Source organism: Bos javanicus, chromosome 9 (assembly GCF_032452875.1).
Source record: "Bos javanicus breed banteng chromosome 9, ARS-OSU_banteng_1.0, whole genome shotgun sequence".
NCBI lineage: Eukaryota > Metazoa > Chordata > Mammalia > Artiodactyla > Bovidae > Bos > Bos javanicus.
Genome location: NC_083876.1, coordinates 43,453,031 through 43,470,774, shown reverse-complemented (window position 1 = coordinate 43,470,774; position 17,744 = coordinate 43,453,031). Strand labels below are relative to the sequence as shown.

Here is a 17,744-nt window from a genome sequence, read left to right as displayed (position 1 = left end):
TTTTCTATTCAGCTTTGACTATTTCTTTTTTCTCCCTCTTCCTCACTCCTCATTTTTGTCCTTTACTGGCCACAAGGTTCAAAAGTATATCTTACTTTTATTGAACAGAATTTTCTAACCCTTGTTTTTACATTTAAAAGTTGGTGGGTGAAGTGGTTTAAATTCCCATATTTTTTAAGCCACACGACTAAGGCTGTTTTTACAAAACCCGTGCAGAAAAAAAGTTCCTTGCCAATGCAAACACATACACACATGTGCTGTGAACCTAAAATATTATCAAAGTGACAAGGCCAATTTTATCTTTCATAATAATGGCCATTGGTTTCACTCCTCATCATGGCTGAACTGGAGTTAAAGAGCTAAAATATCTTTCAGAATCAACAAAGTGAGCTTATAGGGAATCACAGTGTTTTTTCCCCAGAAAAGTTACTTGTGTACATCACTGACCACATTTTAGCAGGAGGCACATGTGAATACATGTAAAAAGATCTTGATCTGCTTTCTTAGGTCATACGCAGGCTGGGAGCCAGCAGTAAACCTGAAGAAATTCAAGTTTGTGTGCCAGCAGTCATTCTGCATCACTGGGCAGAATCCTCACATGGACAGAACAGAGCTGCACATTCTTGACCACACTGAGTCTTGTGCAGAAAAAGGTTTCCATTCTGTTCTTGTTTTGTTTAGACCCAACCATGTTTATAGTTGTCGAAAGGGTGTTGGTGACTCCCTTTTGGAAGGGAGGGGGTGGTTACTAATTCTTTAGTAGCATGAAATAGTTTTCCACCTCTACTGTAAGTCCCTGTGCTAGGTGTTGGGAATACAAATAGATCTTTTTCTTGCTCAAAAGGAGCTTATTCCACCAGGCAAGAAGAAGGTGGGAAATATGATTTATTTTCAAACAGTATAATGTATTAGCTACATTTTCAAATAATATGCTCAACATATTTTCCTTCAACCTCCAAACATGATTTCAGGTGCATGCATGCATGCTCAGTCCTGTGACCCTATGTACTGTAGTCCGGCAGGCTCCTCTGTCCATGGGATTGGGGACTGGCAGATGAGATACTGCATGCTCTGCACCAGTAACTAGGATCAAAGAAAATTACTGTCTCTGTCTGTGTCGGCTTTTATCCCCTGCTGCTGCTGCTGAGTCACTTCAGTTGTGTTCAACTCTGAGCGACCCCATAGATGGCAGCCCACCAGGCTCCCCATCCCTGGGATTATCCAGACAAGAACACTGGAATGGGTTGCCATTTCCTTCTCCAATGCATGAAAGTGAAAAGTGAAAGTGAAGTCGCTCAGTCATATCCGACTCTCAGCGACCCCATGGACTGCAGCCCACCAGGCTCCTCCATCCATAGGATTTCCCAGGCAAGAGTACTGGAGTGGGGTGCCATTGCCTTCTCCGTTTATCCCCTAGAAAATTTAAAAATTAGGTAATATTTCTAGGGATTGTAACTTTCCATAAACTGAATGCTTCTGAGTTTCAGACTCAAACTGCTAATTGCCCACAGCATTCTGTATAATATTTAAAAATACACTAATGATATAAGTTTGATTTCAGGTGAAACACTTCTGAATTTAAAGCAATGCCTTCAAGGTAATCTGAAAAAAACAAGAAAGCAACAAACTATTTTGCCTGTATGTCCTGTATTTGCACATTTTGGCATATTAACAGTGTATCCTGTATTTCCTGACTTTTGGTTCCCCATCAGTGAGGAGATAGAGATCTCTGAAATTATGTATAATAATACAATGTAGCTTTTATTTAGTGGCAGCTGCTGATGATAGGTGCTGCCATACCAAGAAGGTTGAAAATCAGAGAACAGCACTGTGGTCTCCTTACTGATACACACCCCTCCTGATGAGCCACATGTAATGTTTGCCATGGCTGGATGGCATCACTGACTCGATGGACGTGAGTTTGAGTAAACTCCGGGAGTTGGTGATGGACAGGGAGGCCTGGTGTGCTGCGATTCATGGGGTCGCAAAGAGTCGGACACGACTGAGTGACTGAGCTGAACTGAACTGAATGTTTGCCATCAAGCACACTAAAACAGATCACAGCACACAATCCATGGACCATTTCTAACACTGTCCTTTTGTGGACTGAGCTCATCCCAGTAGGGCAAGGGTGGTAGGAGGAGTCCAAGTGCATGTTCTACACAGTCAGGTGGGCAGAAAGGACAGAGTATAAAGCTCTCCAAAGGAGACTGCAGGATTTCAAGGCTCTGCTACAGTCTGAGAATGCTCAGGACCCTGACTAAGTGAGAAAGAGAGCCCTGTGGAAGCAGGAAGGAGTCTGATGGACTCCCATGGCCTCTTTGCAAAGCATTTCCCTTCGTAACAGGTGACCATCAAAGTCAAGGCCGAATACGCTGGGTCCCTGGCCTCCCATTCTATAGGTTTAGGACTCTAGGTGCAAAGGCTCCTACTTAAGGAGGAACTACCCTCTAGATAATTCCCAGGACGTCTCATTTTGTCTTCTATCTACCATACTTATTCTTCCTCCAGGAACACTGGGGTGAAATCACCTCTGGCTGAAAAGAAACGTTGTGTCCTGTTTTAAGAAGAGGTGTTTGTTCCTCAAAGATATAACTGTGAACTTAGGAGGAATGATTCACTCTGCAGTCTTCTCAGAAGATCCTGCATAGAGATCTGATGCTGGAGATGCAGGGCCCCTCGGGGGAAGACAGCATTCCCCTGCAAATAAAGAAGTAGCTTTTGAAACAACTTGAGGCCCCCATTGATTAAGAACTGTGTATGAAATGTGCACCCGAGCCAGATGGACCGTGTTTCTGCTCTTTACTTCCCAGGGAAAAAGCTTCATTTTTAAGTCAACTTCATTAAGATAATTTACATATGAAAATTGTACCGTGTAAAGTGTACAGTTTGAGTTTTGAAAGCTATGTGCACATGTGTAACCATCACCACAATCAAGATTTAGAACACTGCCCTTATCCCCGGGAGTCCCTTTGTGCCTATTTCCAGTCACACCTCCTTGCCCACCCCACCCTCAGACAACCTTTGATTTATTGGTACTTTCTATGATTATAGATTGGATTTGCCTAGACATTGCCTAGAATGATATGTAAGTGGAACCCTTCTATACCTTTTGAGTCTGGCCTCTTCCAGTTAGCACAATGCTAATGAGATTCATCCATGTCATTACATGTTTTTAAAGTTCGGTCCCTTGTATTGCTGAGTAGCATTCTGTGTCCAGGTGTGCCACAATTAGTTTATCCTTTCACTGGCTGATGGACATTTAAGTTATTTTTCAGTTTATCATTATGAATGAAGCTATTGTGAACATTCACGTCAAAAGTTTGGAATTCAAGTAAGTTCAATAAACAGAGCAGCTTGACAGTTGACAAACTGGCTGCTCCTCTGGGGGAAGGAGGAGTCGAGTAGTTGATGAGACCAAATTACAAAGAACAATTGATTTTGTAAAAAGCAGCTATAGCCAAAAATGAAAAAAAAAAAATGTACTGAACAGAGAAGACTGCTGATCAGACACCTTTCAGCTATATGGGAAAAATGGATTGATTGCAACATCATTGGTAGGACAGAATAATTTGTACACTAGTTTTTCTTTGGACACGGGCTAGAATTAAGCCAATAAGACTCAAACTTTTTCCTGGCTACTTCTATGTGCTATGCTTAGTTGCTCAATCCTATCCGACTCTTTTCGACCCCATGGACTGTAGCCCACCAGGCTCCTCTGTCCATGAGGATTCTCCAGGCAAGAATACTAGAGTGGGTTGCCATGCCCTCCTCCAAGGGATCTTCCCAACCCAGGGATCGAACCCTGGTCTCCTGCATTGCAGACGGATTCTTTACTGTCTGAGCCACCAGGGAAGTCCATGAAAAGTGAAAGTGAAAGTCTCTCAGTCGGCTCCGACTCCTTGCGATGCCATGTTCTATACAGAACATGGAATTCTCCAGGCCAGAATACTGGGGTGGGTAGTCTATCCCTTCTCCAGCAGATCTTCCCAACCCAGGAATCGAACTGGGGTCTCTTGCATTGTGGGCGGAGTCTTTACCAACTGAGCTATCAGGGAAGTCCATAGGATATGTTTAAAGGCCTGTCCAGGCACCAGAGACAAAGAGCTCCATTTCTAGAGTTAAAAAGACTACTGACTGTGGGACCTTAAGCAGGGATAAGAAACATTGGCAAATGAGCATAAAAACACTACCTATCTTAAGGACAGTCTCTGATAAGAATCTGTATAAATCACTTAGCAAGTCTAGCACATAAGGAAGGATTTACTATGTTTAAAAATCATGTAATACCTTTGACACATAGTGAAAGAGTCCAAACATATTCCTTAAGAAATGAGTATTTTAACTTTTTTCCCTTAAATTACACTGTGAATTCTTCTATGTTGTTTATATAACCACTGAATAATTGAATTATTAATCAATTTGGCTAGATTTTAAAAGCATATCAACTCAGTCACAAAATCTCTCTGTGGCCACAACATTCCATTGTCCATCTCCTCACACTGTAGCTGTTTAGTTCCAAAGTTCCCAACAGCTGCTTCTTCCACCTGAAGAATCACCTCTGGAGTTTGTCAGTAAATCTGATTCAGGAGCACTTCCTCATGAGCTCCTGTGGGAAGTGTGGTCTGCAGTCTACTCCCCTGGGCTAACTCTGGCTCGGGGTGCCCATTGCACCATCATGTCCTGTAGGGTGGGGTTGAGGGAGCTGGGGTTGGAAGATGAGGACCTGGGCTTGAATCCTGATATTGCCCCCACACATAACATAACCTGAAGTCTCTCAGCTGGGATCTTTCCTTTCGTCCTTTCGGCTGTAGGGTGACAAGCATCTCACGTTGCTGTTACAGAATTACATGATGTGACAGTAAGAGGGGGCTTCCCTGGTGTCTCAGTAAAGAATCTGTCTGCAATGCAGGAGACCTGAGTTTGATCCCTGGGTGGGGAAGATCCCCTGGAGAATGGAATGGCAACCCACTCCAGTATTCTGGAGGAGCCTGGCAGGCCATAGTCTACGGGGTCGCAAAGAGTCGGACACGAATGAGTGACTAAGCACAGCACAGCATATAGTAACAGGGCTGTCTCAGTAAGTGCTTGTGGACCCTGTTAATTCCGTGCTTTATCTTAGTCTTTCCTGTTTACCACCATCTCCAAAGTCCACTGGCTGCATATACTTCAAATGAAATGGAGCAGGCTTTAAAGAGTGATTCAGGAACTTCTCTTGTAAACAGTCAATATTGTAAAAACTGCCCTGAGTGTTCACCTTTCGGAAAAGGTGGGGCTCAAGCTAGCTCCTGGCTTTCAGGTGGAAGAGGTAATCTTAATATTAAATCTATTGTAGCCAGATGTGTGTGGGGTTGTGTTTCAATGGGCTTGTCACCAGGAATAGACTTCCCTCCGCTGGGAGCCAGGCTGGGTTCCCGCTTGAGCTCCGTCCCTCCGTCTCGCAGGCGGGCCTCCTGGTCTTCCTGCCCGCCCCGCCCCTCGGCTATCAGCTCTGTGCGCGCCGGGCGCCCATTGGCGGATTTGCTTTTATTGATTTGTTCTGAGCGCGCTCCTGGCTTTCCGCGCCAGTGCCAGGTGCCGGCCGTTTTGCCCCAGGCTATGGAACAGGAACGGGTTTTCCCCTTTATGGGCACGGGAACAGGGCGGCTCTCGCAGGTGGCCGGGGGTGGGGTGGGGTGGGGTGGGGGGGGGGGCGGTGGTGCCCTTCCCATGGATAGGTCGGACCCTGAGCCCATTGGGTTGCCGAGGAACCGATCCCTGGCCGAGGCCGGCCTGGGAGAGTCCTTCGCTCTTCTGTCCTCCGTGACCTATGGCGGGGGACCTACAAAAGTGGTCACCCTGCACCTTTGCCCTCCCTCCAGCACCTGCCCCTATATTGACACCCAGGAACACCCCGCGGGAAAGAGCCTCTTGGGTGAGCTGGGCAGTGGCCAGCTGTGTTCCCTGGGGACCAGCCGGTGTTTGAATGTCCACGTGCTTCTCCCATTGGACCGGCGCAGCCTGGCCCTCTGAGAACCTCTGACTTGGCTGGGGGCACACCCACGTACTTGAACTCGATTTCTTAAGGTTTTTCAGTTGAACCCAAAGTGGCTTCTTTCTGTTCTGGAAGAGAAGACTGTTTTTCCTCGTTCTTCTTCCTGACTACAGAAAGAAGTGGCGGTATTTCAGGGGGAAAAAAATTTCACTTTTAACATACTTTAGCATGTTTACTGCTGCCCTGTAGGCAGACATGGCTGTTTGAAAATACATCTTTATGGGATTCCCTGGTGGCTCAGACAGTAAAGAATCTGCCTGCAATGCAGGAGACCCAGATTCAACCTCTGGGTCAGGAAGATCCCCTGGAGAAGGGAATGGCTACCCACTCCAGTATTCTTGCCTGGAGAATCCCATGGTCAGAGGAGCCTGGTGTGCTACAGTGCAAGGGATTACAAAGAGTGGGACACTACTGAGCGACTGAGGTATAAAGCAAAACATAGAACTGGGAGTTATTTATTTTGCATGGGTGATTATTTGGATGTTCTGAATTTTCTCTCATGATTTTCTTTCTATAGATAAAGGAAATGTTACTCTTCGGTAGCACCAAGCATAAATAGTGTTTGAGAAAAATTCAAAAAGTGAAAAAAATTATTTTGTTGGAATGAATGCGAAAATGTAACTCTCACATTCAATTAGAAACTCTAGCCTATTATCATTTTGGCTTGTAGTTCCATAATGTACTTACTATTAATACTTACTATTAATACTAATAGGAAAAGCAGGATTCTCACATCTGTCTCTCCCATCCCCTTTTATTTTTCAGTCCAGAGCACAACCACCAGAAGAGAACAAAAGGAAGCCAGTTTTGGGAAAACTTGGCACTCTGTTCACGGCCGGAAGGAGAAGGAACAGCAGAAATGGGTTAGAGAGTCCCACCAGCTCAAATACCAAACCAGGCTCTCCCAAAGAAGTAACCTCTTCCAGACTCCCGGAAAGAGAGACTGAGAAGAGTCAACCTCTGAGCGGCCAACCAACGCCAACAGACGCATGCGAGGAGGGTTCCCCACAGGAGAAGTGCCAGGAGCCGGAGGGTGAACACCCCGAGGGCTGCGTGCAGGCAGCCCCCCCGGACGCCAAGCGATCACCTGGCCGGGGCAGCCATGCAGCAGCGGCTGTGCAGCAGGGCGGTGAAAGTGATTCACCCCAATTAGAACCTCTGGAGGCAGAGGGAGAGACCTTCCCAGATGCCACCGCCACTGCCGAGCAGCTGCATTCCTCATTAGAGAACTCCTCCAAGCGGGAGAACGCAGAGGCGCTCATCCGCAGTCCCGGGGAGGACGCTTCGCCCGGTGCTGGCCGCGAGCAGGAGCCCACCCAGGGATCGAGGGGCGTGCCGGGCTCGCCCGCCGGGGAGCATCCCGCCGACGGGGCCCCTCGCTTGTGTGCCCACCGAGGCTCTCCGGAGCCCCAGGGTGGGCTGAGCCAAGCCCCGGAGGACTCTTCAGCTCCGCCGGGCGACCCGCTCGCCGAGGGTGCGGAGAACCGGGCGGGCTCAGCACCAGTCAACGTCAAAGCCGAGCCCCCGGGGCAAGACTGCCGACCCCGCGAGCGCGCCCACCCAGCCAAAGTGCTGACTCTGGACATCTACTTAAGTAAGACCGAGGCGGCACAGGTGGACGAGCCGGTCGTGATCAGCCCGGGGGCGGGAGATTGCGGCGATTGCGACGACATGGAAAAGAGGTCGAGCGGCCGCAGGTCTGGGAGAAGGAGGCGGTCTCAGAGATCCACCGACTCCCCCGGCGCTGACCCGCCGTTGCCCGACTGTGAGCCCCGGGACGACACGGTGTTCGAGGACGAGGTGGCGCCAGACGCGGCCGCCGAGAATGGCTGTGCAGAAAAGAAAGTGAAATCTCCTCCGCAGGCGGCCCCCAATGGGGGCGTTGCCTCCGCTGCCGGCCTGGAGTCCAAGTCCAGCCCCAGCCCCAAAGGGCAGCTCCGAGGGGAGCCGGAGCGGAGCAAACAGCCGCCGCCCGCCTCCTCCCCCACCAAGAGGAGGGGCCGGAGCCGCGTCCCCGAGGCTGTGCCCACCTCGCCCGCAGGCGGCCCGCGGCCTACGGCCAAGGACTCCCCTCTCAAGAGGGCGCCAGACCCCGTCCCCAGCCCGGCCGCCAAGGAAAGCGGGGAGGAGGCGGCCCGAGTCATCCCCCGGGAGCTCACGGTTAAGAGCAGCTCGCTACTGCCTGAGATCAAGCCCGAGCACAAGAGGGGGCCGCTCCCCCACCTCTTGGATGGCCGGGGAGACGGAGGTCGAAGCAGAGACTTGGGCAGATCGGCTGGAGGTTCTGACGCCTTTGAGGGCTTGAAGCCCAGGAACCACTTCGGTGTGGGCAGATCGACGGTGACCACGAAAGTGACCCTGTAAGTAACTGCGGGGTCACTTGCAACATTATCATTCATAAACTGAATAGACTCATTCTATTTGAATTCTTGGATAAGTAAGCTTAAGAGTTGGGTTGGGCCAGCCCAGTGGCTCTTGAGGGGCTCGGAGTCTTTGCATTCGTGGAGGAACTGCCTGTGCATTGAATTTTCTCCTGGGTGGTGAAACTGAGATGGTGAAGGAGTAGTTGACACAGTTAAGGTTTAAGAAGATGGCCCGTTCAGGACCCTAGTCGGTTGTTATTAATAATTCCTATTAATATAAGGCTTTTAAGTTCAATGAATGTAAAAGTAAGATATCTCTTGAGGTTCAGTATTTACATAATAGACGACCACGTGGCTGGATTGGCGCTCATTCTATTCTTTATTCAAAATATACACCAGCATTCCTGGGTGGAACATTCTTAAAATGTAAATGCAGTGAATTTGAAAACAGGGAGCAAACTCTAGTGTGTACAGTACACCCAGTAACTTTGACATGTGTGCGTTTACAAGAATTCACAGAACCTTTTATGGAACTTAGTGCATTATTGGCCTAAAGCTTAAAAAAAAATCTCTAATACAAGCATCTCCGTTGTTTCTTCCCCTTTATGATGTTAGGAAGTTTGGTGACATTCTTGCTCCCAGATCAAAAAGTATTTTTCAGTTATTGAAATGAAGAAAAATTAGTGTTTTTACTGGGAAGCTGTTTGACAAATGAAAGGACACGTTAGAAGGATCAAGTTCAACAGCTGACTGTGACCACTGTGCTGTTAAGTGTATTGATTTTTCAAATATTTATTGAGTACCTTCTGTGCATGGTAGTGTGCTGGGAACTATGTGGGGAAAGCCACAACTGTGATTCACTGTATATTGCCTTTGAACAGTTTATGGCACAGTCCAGCACCCAAGATGCCGACAAATCAAATAATTATATGAGGTGATAATCTGATTAAACTGCCACATGAATGTTACCATCCCTAAGGCTGGGGGTGTGGAAAGGAGGAGGAAATCACTGTTGATTTTTTTTTTTTTTTTTTTTTTTGGAGGAAGTGGGATTGTGCCTTGATGGTGAGTGAAGTCTGTATAGGCAGACAGGACAGGGAGGGCACCCTATAAAACTCAAGACTCCCCCTTTCCCTACCAACTCTCCCCTATCTCTCAGTCAGCAAATGTGAAAATGAGTATCTAAACTGCTCAAGGTGTTTTCCTATATTCACACATTTTTTAAAGCTGAGACTTTCCCAACATTATGATTCATGAACTGAACAGATTCATTCTGCTTGAATTCTTGGATAAGTAAGCTTAAGAGTAGGAGGTCTGCTTGGTAAACACTCACGAGGAAAACCTGCTTAATGAATAACTTGAGCTACCTCACCCAGCTGCCAACCTGGAGCACTTTGATGGAGTCAGCAATTTATTCTGTAAGAGCAGCCTTGGAGAAATAACCTGAGTGAATGATGCCCATTATTTGTAGAAGGCCAGTGTGACTGAACATTCAGACCTCCTAAGTGTGAGCCTTAGAGACATGTTGTTGTGTACTGATTAAGGACGCTTCTTGTCTTCCAATCAGAATACACCAGTGGAAAAACCAGAAATGTTACACTGTTAAGGGATAGGGTAAACAAACAAAGCCTCTTACATGAAAATCTTCATGTGCTGTTTCCTGTAATAGAACTAAACCAAATGTCCTTTTCTAAGGAATAATTATTTTCTACCTAGAATTTTCCTTTCCCAGAGGCTCAGTTTAATTCTGTTTTGTACATGGCCTTGCACTTGGTGAACTGGCCAACGATTGGAATGGAGACTTAATAATTCTTTCCAGTCCTTTGACCCATTTCCATTTGACTGATGGATTTTTTTTTTTTTTCAGATCCTTTAGTTTTTCCTCTGATTGTATTTCAAGTAGAAGTGTTGCTCAGATTATAAAAACAACTTGAATCTGAAATTTTAGAGTTAAAACTATTTTATATTCCCTGAAAAATAATCACTATGAAGAAGCATGTTTATTGATGCTGTTAGAGAAATTATGTTTTCAGTTCTCTACCAAGTATTGAATGTTGAGATTCTTAAAACGGTATGTTTAGAATAAGGAGAATTTTCTTTTCATATTATATTCACAGGTTCTTAGACTTCAGGGTATTTTCCCTTCTCACATCTTAATGAAGGCATTACAACATGAATTATAGGAGCCTTCCTTTTAATCAGTTTGAACCAGGTTAATTGTAGTGACTCTTGGTAGCAGAAGTTAATAGCACAGAAAGTTTGGTTGTAAAATGTATTTTGATCTTCATGTAAATCTTTAATGTGCAGATATGTGTGTCCTGTCCTTAATGTAGCTTACTGGCTAACTTAGAGTGTTTTCCATTTACATCATAAGGTCTGCTTTGATGTTTGACTAAGTTCCTTGAGGTGATCAGTGAGAATTTTTAAAATATATATTCCCTGATATGTGAACATCCCTTATTAACTGATAACATTTGTAAGTTCTCTTACTTATCTCACTGGCTTTAGAATTTAAGGAAGTGCTTATAAGTTAATTTTTCTTTTAAATTTCAGATATGGGTCCACCATGGGGGAGCCTAGATATCTCAAGATACAGGAGAAAGCAATGCCTGGGAGAAATTCATGAGAATATAGCAAATTTAGTATTTAACTAAAAAATTAAAATCTAATTCTAAATGATGTATTTAGGAAGGACTTCTCAAGTCTTCTCATTCTTCTCATTTTATCTAGAAGGATAAGGTGTCATCATCCAAAGTCATCCTGCCTGTTCCTTCAAAGGGCTCATCAGGGCCACCTTCTTGAAGGCCAGTGAGTCCATGCAGGAGACAGTGTGAGATCTTAATATTTCTCTACTTTGTATTTTCTTTATCAAGATGGCCTCTAAAGTATGATTATCTTATAGATCTCATGATAATTTACTGGCTCCTTGGCTCATAAGACTGGAGAGAACTAGAGAAGGTTACTGTTTTCCTGGGAAAACAGGATAGAAGCGTTGTTAGGAACATGGCATCTGAAACAAGAACACCTGGCTTCTGTCACTTAATAGCTGTGTGACTTCAGGCAAATTACTTACCTTTTCTAGACCTCAATTTCCTCATCTTAAGAGAGAATGTGTAAAATTGCACATGAGGCAGGCCATAGCAAGTGCTTGGCCATTAGTGAATGTTAGTGGCTGTTATCTCTTACCTTTTATAAACCACTAGACCAATGATTTAGACATATTTTTGTTTTTGTTTTAGAGTCTGTTCTTCTTGGAAAGCTTATGTAAAAGTGACATATGTAATAGATAAGTCAGAGTGATTCTAGTTGCAAGGAGGGTTGCTGGCCAGCAGTTCCATCCCCCAGTCTCTACTGTCCCTAACGGCAACCCTTGAAGAGAACTACAAGGATGTCTTCAACCATAATATGTGTGTGTGTGTGAACCAATTCTGTTCTAAACTATCTAGTTTTTCGTTTGTTAGTTTTTATAGAGAAGGTAGAGTCCAGAGAGCTAAAGTAACTTGACCAAGTTCACCCAGATAATTAGCGTAAGAGCCAGAGCACATTTTTTTTCCTCAGAAAGAAAACTGTATACATTCAAAGACTTTTAATTTCATGGGCTTCCCAGGTGGCCCTAGTGATAAGAACCCACCTGCCAATGCAGGAGATGTAAGGGACATGGGTTGATCCCTGGGTCGGGAAGACCCACTCCAGCATTCTTGCCTGGAGAATCCTGTGGACGGGGGAGCTTAGCGGGCCATGGTCCAAGAGGTCACAGAGTCAGACATGACTGAGGAGACTTAGCGCTGCACAACACAATTACACCCAAGAAATGTGAGAAAGGGAGGAGAACAAATGGTGGCAGAACCAACAGTTGAGTAATGATGAGTAAGTTATGGCACATCTATACACTGGACTTTTACGTGCAGACGTTATAAAGACTTTTCAAATAAGTTTTTAGTAACTTGAAAAATGTTAAATTCAAGGGGAGGTGCCAAACTCTATAAACAGACTAATCTCAATTTTGTTGAAAATATTTCCCTATGCATACAAAAAAGACAGGAAGTGTACTAGAATGTTGACAGGGATATTGTTTGAGTGGTTAGGATTATGAATGATTTTTTGTCTTTATATTTTCCAAATGGTCTCTAGTGAACACACTTTATGTAATCAGAAAAATTTTATAGAGGAAGGATGAAGGGAATAAACTGTTCGAAGAGGTAAATAATAAATATTTTTTATAATCCAGCTCTTTGAGATAATGAAAATTAAAAAGTTATGATAAGTAGTACAGTTGGTTCTGGGGAAAATCATACATATTTAAAGTATGGGAGTGCATGAAGTATTCAAATTTGTTCTAATGTTCTTTGGGCCAACTCTAGTGCCAAGCACTGTGCTTATGATAAACTTGTTAACCTCTCACCTCTAGAGTTTCTTAGCTGTATAATTTTCTCATCCCTCATAAGAAAGCGAAACATCCATTAAAGATAATTGACAGTATATATAGGATGGTTTAAAAATAATTTCATAAAATGTTACCTATCAGATGTTGGCTTTTCAGTTTTGTAGTAAATTGCTGTGTTTGCTTTAAAACCTAGGTCAATAAATTTATCTTGATACTGTTTTATTCTTGCAGCCCTGCCAGGCCCAAACACGTGGAACTAAATCTTAAAAACTCTAAGAATCTTGACAGTTTGGGAAGTGAGCATAATCCATTTAGCCAGCCAGTTCACAAAGGAAACACTGCCACCAAAATCTCCTTATTTGAAAACAAGCGGGCAAACAGCAGCCCAAGACACACTGACATTCGAGGTTTGAAGAACACTCCTGCGTCTAATAAAACATTTGTCGAGAGGGCAAAGCTGAATTTAGCCAAAAAAGCCAAGGAAATGGAGCTGCCTGAAAAGAAGGTGATGCCAAATAGTCACCAGAACGGTGTGCCGGGGAAGCTGTCATCTGCAGAAGCCAAAGTGATGCTTCCTGAAGAGGAGACTCCTGTTTCTCAGCTTTCCCAAGGTGATAAGGTAGTTGTGCAAACAGATGCTGGCTGCCCTTCCGAACCAGTGGTTGCTGCTCTGACTCCCGTTAAGGACCAGGAGATCTTAGGAGAGAATGACTCCAAGGCTGCTAACAGCAAAAGACTTGAACTTGAAAATATGACTAATATGGCAGAAAACACCCCTGCCATTCTTGATACCAAAGATCCGCCTCCAACAGCCATACCAAACCCGCAGCCTGGATTTTCTGACTCACAGCCCCCAGCTGAGTCATCTAATGGGCCTTCTCTGTCACTGGCTGCCCCCATTCCTGCAGATGATACCAAAGACACATGTGCTCAAGCTCCTGTAAGCAGTTCTCTGTGCACTGATCTCAGAGAGTCAGAAAGCCATAATGGATGTACTCTGCCTGTATCTCATCATAATAATGAGACAATGCCCCCCTCCAAACTTGCAGGAGGAAGAGAAGGAGGAGGGGAGACAAGCCCTCCTTTGTCCCCAGAGCACAGCCCGCAAGCTGTGGGAGATGAGTGTCCATCCAAGGTCCTAGTCCAGGTCAGGTCCTTCATGCTCCCTGTGGAGAGCATGGAGGGGGTCTGCTCCCAGATCATCACAGAAAGCTCTGAAGTTAGAGAAGCACAGTTGCCAAGCTGTCACAATAATGAACTCCAAGTGGTTTCCGTTGCAAGTGGTGCTCCCCAGAAAGAGGAAGTACAGGGCAATAAGGGCACATCACCCAAACACATTCACTGCAAAGAGGAACATATAGTAAAATCTGGCGCACAAGTCATGCCGCCTGAATCAGAAGCAACTCTGCCTGTCCAGGCTCAAAGTGAGGACAACGAAAAACCCCTGAAGGCTGAATCCACCGCCACCAGCCTCCCTGACAACAGAAGTCATTTAGAAACCCCCCAAAGACCCAGTCAGAGTGCTGTGAATGGCCAGGGCAGTCCTGCCAGTCTTTTGAACATCTCTGCTGGTAGTGATGATAGTGTATTCAATTCTTCTTCTGACATGGAAAAATTCACTGAGATTATAAAAAAGATGGACAGCACTGTGTGTATGCCCCAGAAGAAAAAGAAGACCAGGCTACCAAACTCCCCTGCCCCTCACTTTGCCATGCCACCTATTCACGAGGACAATTTAGAAAAGGTGTTTGATCCCAACGTGTTTACCTTTGGTTTGGGGAAGAAAAAGGAAGGCCAGTTGGAAATGTCACCAGCTTTACATTTGATGCAGAATCTTGACACCAAATCCAAACTGAGGCCCAAACGATCATCCACTGAACAGAGTGTCCTCTTCAAGTCCTTGCAGACTCATACTAATGGGAAAGATGAGCCCCTGGCAGCTCCAGAAGTCAATGACAAAGAGAACAAGGATGTCCAAAATGGTGGAGTCAAGAGATCGAGGCTAGAAAAAAGTGCACTTTTCTCAAGCTTGTTATCTTCTCTACCACAAGACAAAATCTTTTCTCCCTCTGTAACATCAGTCAATACCATGACCACATCTTTCGGTACTGCTCATAGCAGTTCTCTTTCTCGACCTTCCGTGTTGCAGCCTGTGGCTGAGAGTGCCCCACCCTGTAGTACAGAGAAAGAACAACCAAGTCTGCCAGCCAGTAACTTAAAGGTCTTCAATTTCAACTCGTCAGATACGTCTCATTCGGCATTGAAAAGTCTGAGCCCCATGGAAAAGTGCCCGCAAAAAGAGGAAACCAAAAAGGATCTGGATCTGCAAAGCAACCTTCCCATGTCAGAAACTAAATTTTCTGAATTTTCAAAACTGAAGACCAACGGTGATACGTCTAATCATACTGAAAGTGTTCTTAAATCAAACTTGCCGAGCTATGGAAGCAGTGACACAGACTTCACTGGTCTCTTCAAAGCCAGCCGGTTTGACCCAAGCATTTCTTTTTCTGGAATGGCATTATCAGATACAACAGTAAGTAGCAACTTATCAGATACAACAGTAAGTAGCAACATAGTATCATTTATTTGAGGTAGTTAAAAAAATCAGAGGAAAAGTGGGGTGATGAGCAATTCATGTTATTTGTTTAAAAACGGTTATGCTCCTGTACAATAATTTCTTAACTCATTCATCACATTTGAAAATCTACTATGTACAATGGAGGTTAAAGTTCAAGAGAAAAGGTACTTGGATACTGTTCTCAAGGCATTCATACTCTAGCAGGGAAAAATAAGCTACAAATATTTTAGGGCACTTGCGAATTTATATGTTGTATTGTGAAAGGTATAGATAAGGTACCTTGAGAATTCAGAGACAGGGTGTTTTTTCTTCGGTAGTTCTGTGTAAAGATGCTCAACACTATACTTGGAATTTAGTGAAGATTTGTGAAGGCTTCCTTCATCTTGAACCCCCACCCCCTGCCCCCACCAAAGAATCTTATTCCTAATCCTTTCTTTTGCACTTTGAGATTCGCTCTTTCTTCCCCTACATAGGAGTCCATGTTTATCCCACATGGCTGAGAAAATGTTTTCTCTTTATTTGGAATTAGTTTTCATTAGGGAAATATTTTTTCTTGCAAAGCTGTTGGGGAATAAAGAATTCGGTTTACATTGGTGCTTTCCTGTAATATAGTAGAGAGGATGGCAAAATATGATTTTGATTTCTCCATCTTTTTTCTGACTGCTATAAGTTGTTTTCTTTACTCAATTTTTGACATACATTTGTGGTTTTCATTTACGATGCTTGATACTCAAGTTGAAAGAGGGAAGAAGATGATAAAGTTTAGAACTCAGCTCTGCTAAGCCCAGAAACAGAAGTGGGAACTGTATTCCTGTTGCCCACCCTGTGAACCAGGCTACCTGGCAAGTGAAGATGAGAACCAGGCAGAAAATATCCTGCCCCCTTCCTCATTTGTACAGGGCACTGCCCCATTTAAATTTGTTGTATTGTTTTTTGCTACAAGCCTATCATGGAATATAATTCTGGAACCTCTTTCAAAAGGGTAGTTGAACTTTCAGCAGAGGCTCAGATCTCTTTTTTCAAAAGATTTCAAATTTTTTACTCCTAGGATGCCATACACACATACCCACCCACCCACACACACACATCTAGATGTAGATATACAATAAGACTTATTGAGGACCCCAAAGAGCTTTTGTTCCCATGGGTTATGCCTATTGGAATCTATTATAGTAGAAATTAATACTGAGGACTTCCCTGGTGGTCCAGTGGTCAAGATTTCACGCTTCTACAGGGCTTGGGGCATGGGTTTGATACTTGGTTAGAAAGTAACATCCCATATGCCACGTGAAGGAAAGTTACATGGCTCAAAATTGCCTGGAGTTAAAACTCCCCACCAGGTCCTCCCCACCATTCTATGAAAAACAACTCTCACCTGAAGGGAAAAAAAAAAAAAACAAACAGACATTAAGGTTGATTACGCCCAGCTCCCAGCCAGTCTGGCCTCTGGCCGATCTCCAGAATTCCTTGCCCCAGCTGTTTAGGAGATAACTACTCCGAACAACCTTGGAGAAGAACAGGCCCCCTTAAGAGAGTAGATTTCCACATATATGCCTATATATACTTATTCTTTTCTTGGGTTAGTGCAGGAGCTCACTAATCTGACTGTTGCCCGTTCTCACCTCATTAAAGGTGATCTGTTCCTGTAAAGTGCTGGTCTCGTTCTTTTTCAGAACCTCACCTTCTCTAACTCCCTTACCCCTACACCATGCGGTCCAGCCAGTAAAAAAAATAAGTAATTAATACTGAGAAAAATTTAAAACAGAACACACAAATGCACATTCCAGTATCCACCAGAACAATGATGTCATCACGTCATGGACCCTCTGGAAAATTCTGCTCTATACCTGTGAGAGAAAGTGAAAAAGACAACCTCTTCTAATTATGAAAATCATTTTGACCTCATGGACTCTCTGCAAGGGCACTGGGGACCCTCCAGCGACCCCTGGATTGCACTTTGAGGACCACTGCTGTAAACAAATAAAACTGAATCAGCCTATAGCACTTAGAAATCATGCAATTTTTAAGTATTTGTCTCAAGCACAAAATTGCCACTGGTCCAGCCTTATTCTCTCTCCTTAATCATTCTTAGATCACTTCTCTTATTTAACAACAATCCGGTGAGTCTGACAACAGAGGACACAGTTTCACTATGGAATCTCTTGAAAAACCCAGTCAAGTGGAGTGAAAAAGAGAAACAGAGTACTTTATACTTTCTCTAGGCCTTTTTATGATTAAAAAAATTTTTTTGTTTGTTTTTCTTTAGGTCTTGGGCTTTGTTGACTGTAAAAGTATTCTCTTTTTAATGTCTGAAATTTTGTTGTAATATCAGGCTTTTTCTTTAGCTTATCTTCTTGAAATGTGCACATATAAATAAGCATATGC

The 17,744-nt window shown here is 44.3% G+C and overlaps 1 protein-coding gene across 1 annotated transcript in view; it reads left to right on the top strand.

Moving 5' to 3' along the window:
• The window catches only part of CRYBG1 (crystallin beta-gamma domain containing 1), a 233,113-nt gene that overhangs the window by 172,713 nt on the left and 42,656 nt on the right, over positions 1 to 17,744 (top strand). Inside the window, exons 3-4 of the mRNA XM_061427682.1 lie at positions 6,800 to 8,394; positions 13,013 to 15,314. Coding sequence (XP_061283666.1) covers positions 6,800 to 8,394; positions 13,013 to 15,314 — 3,897 coding nt within the window. The remainder of the gene's footprint in view (positions 1 to 6,799; positions 8,395 to 13,012; positions 15,315 to 17,744) is intronic.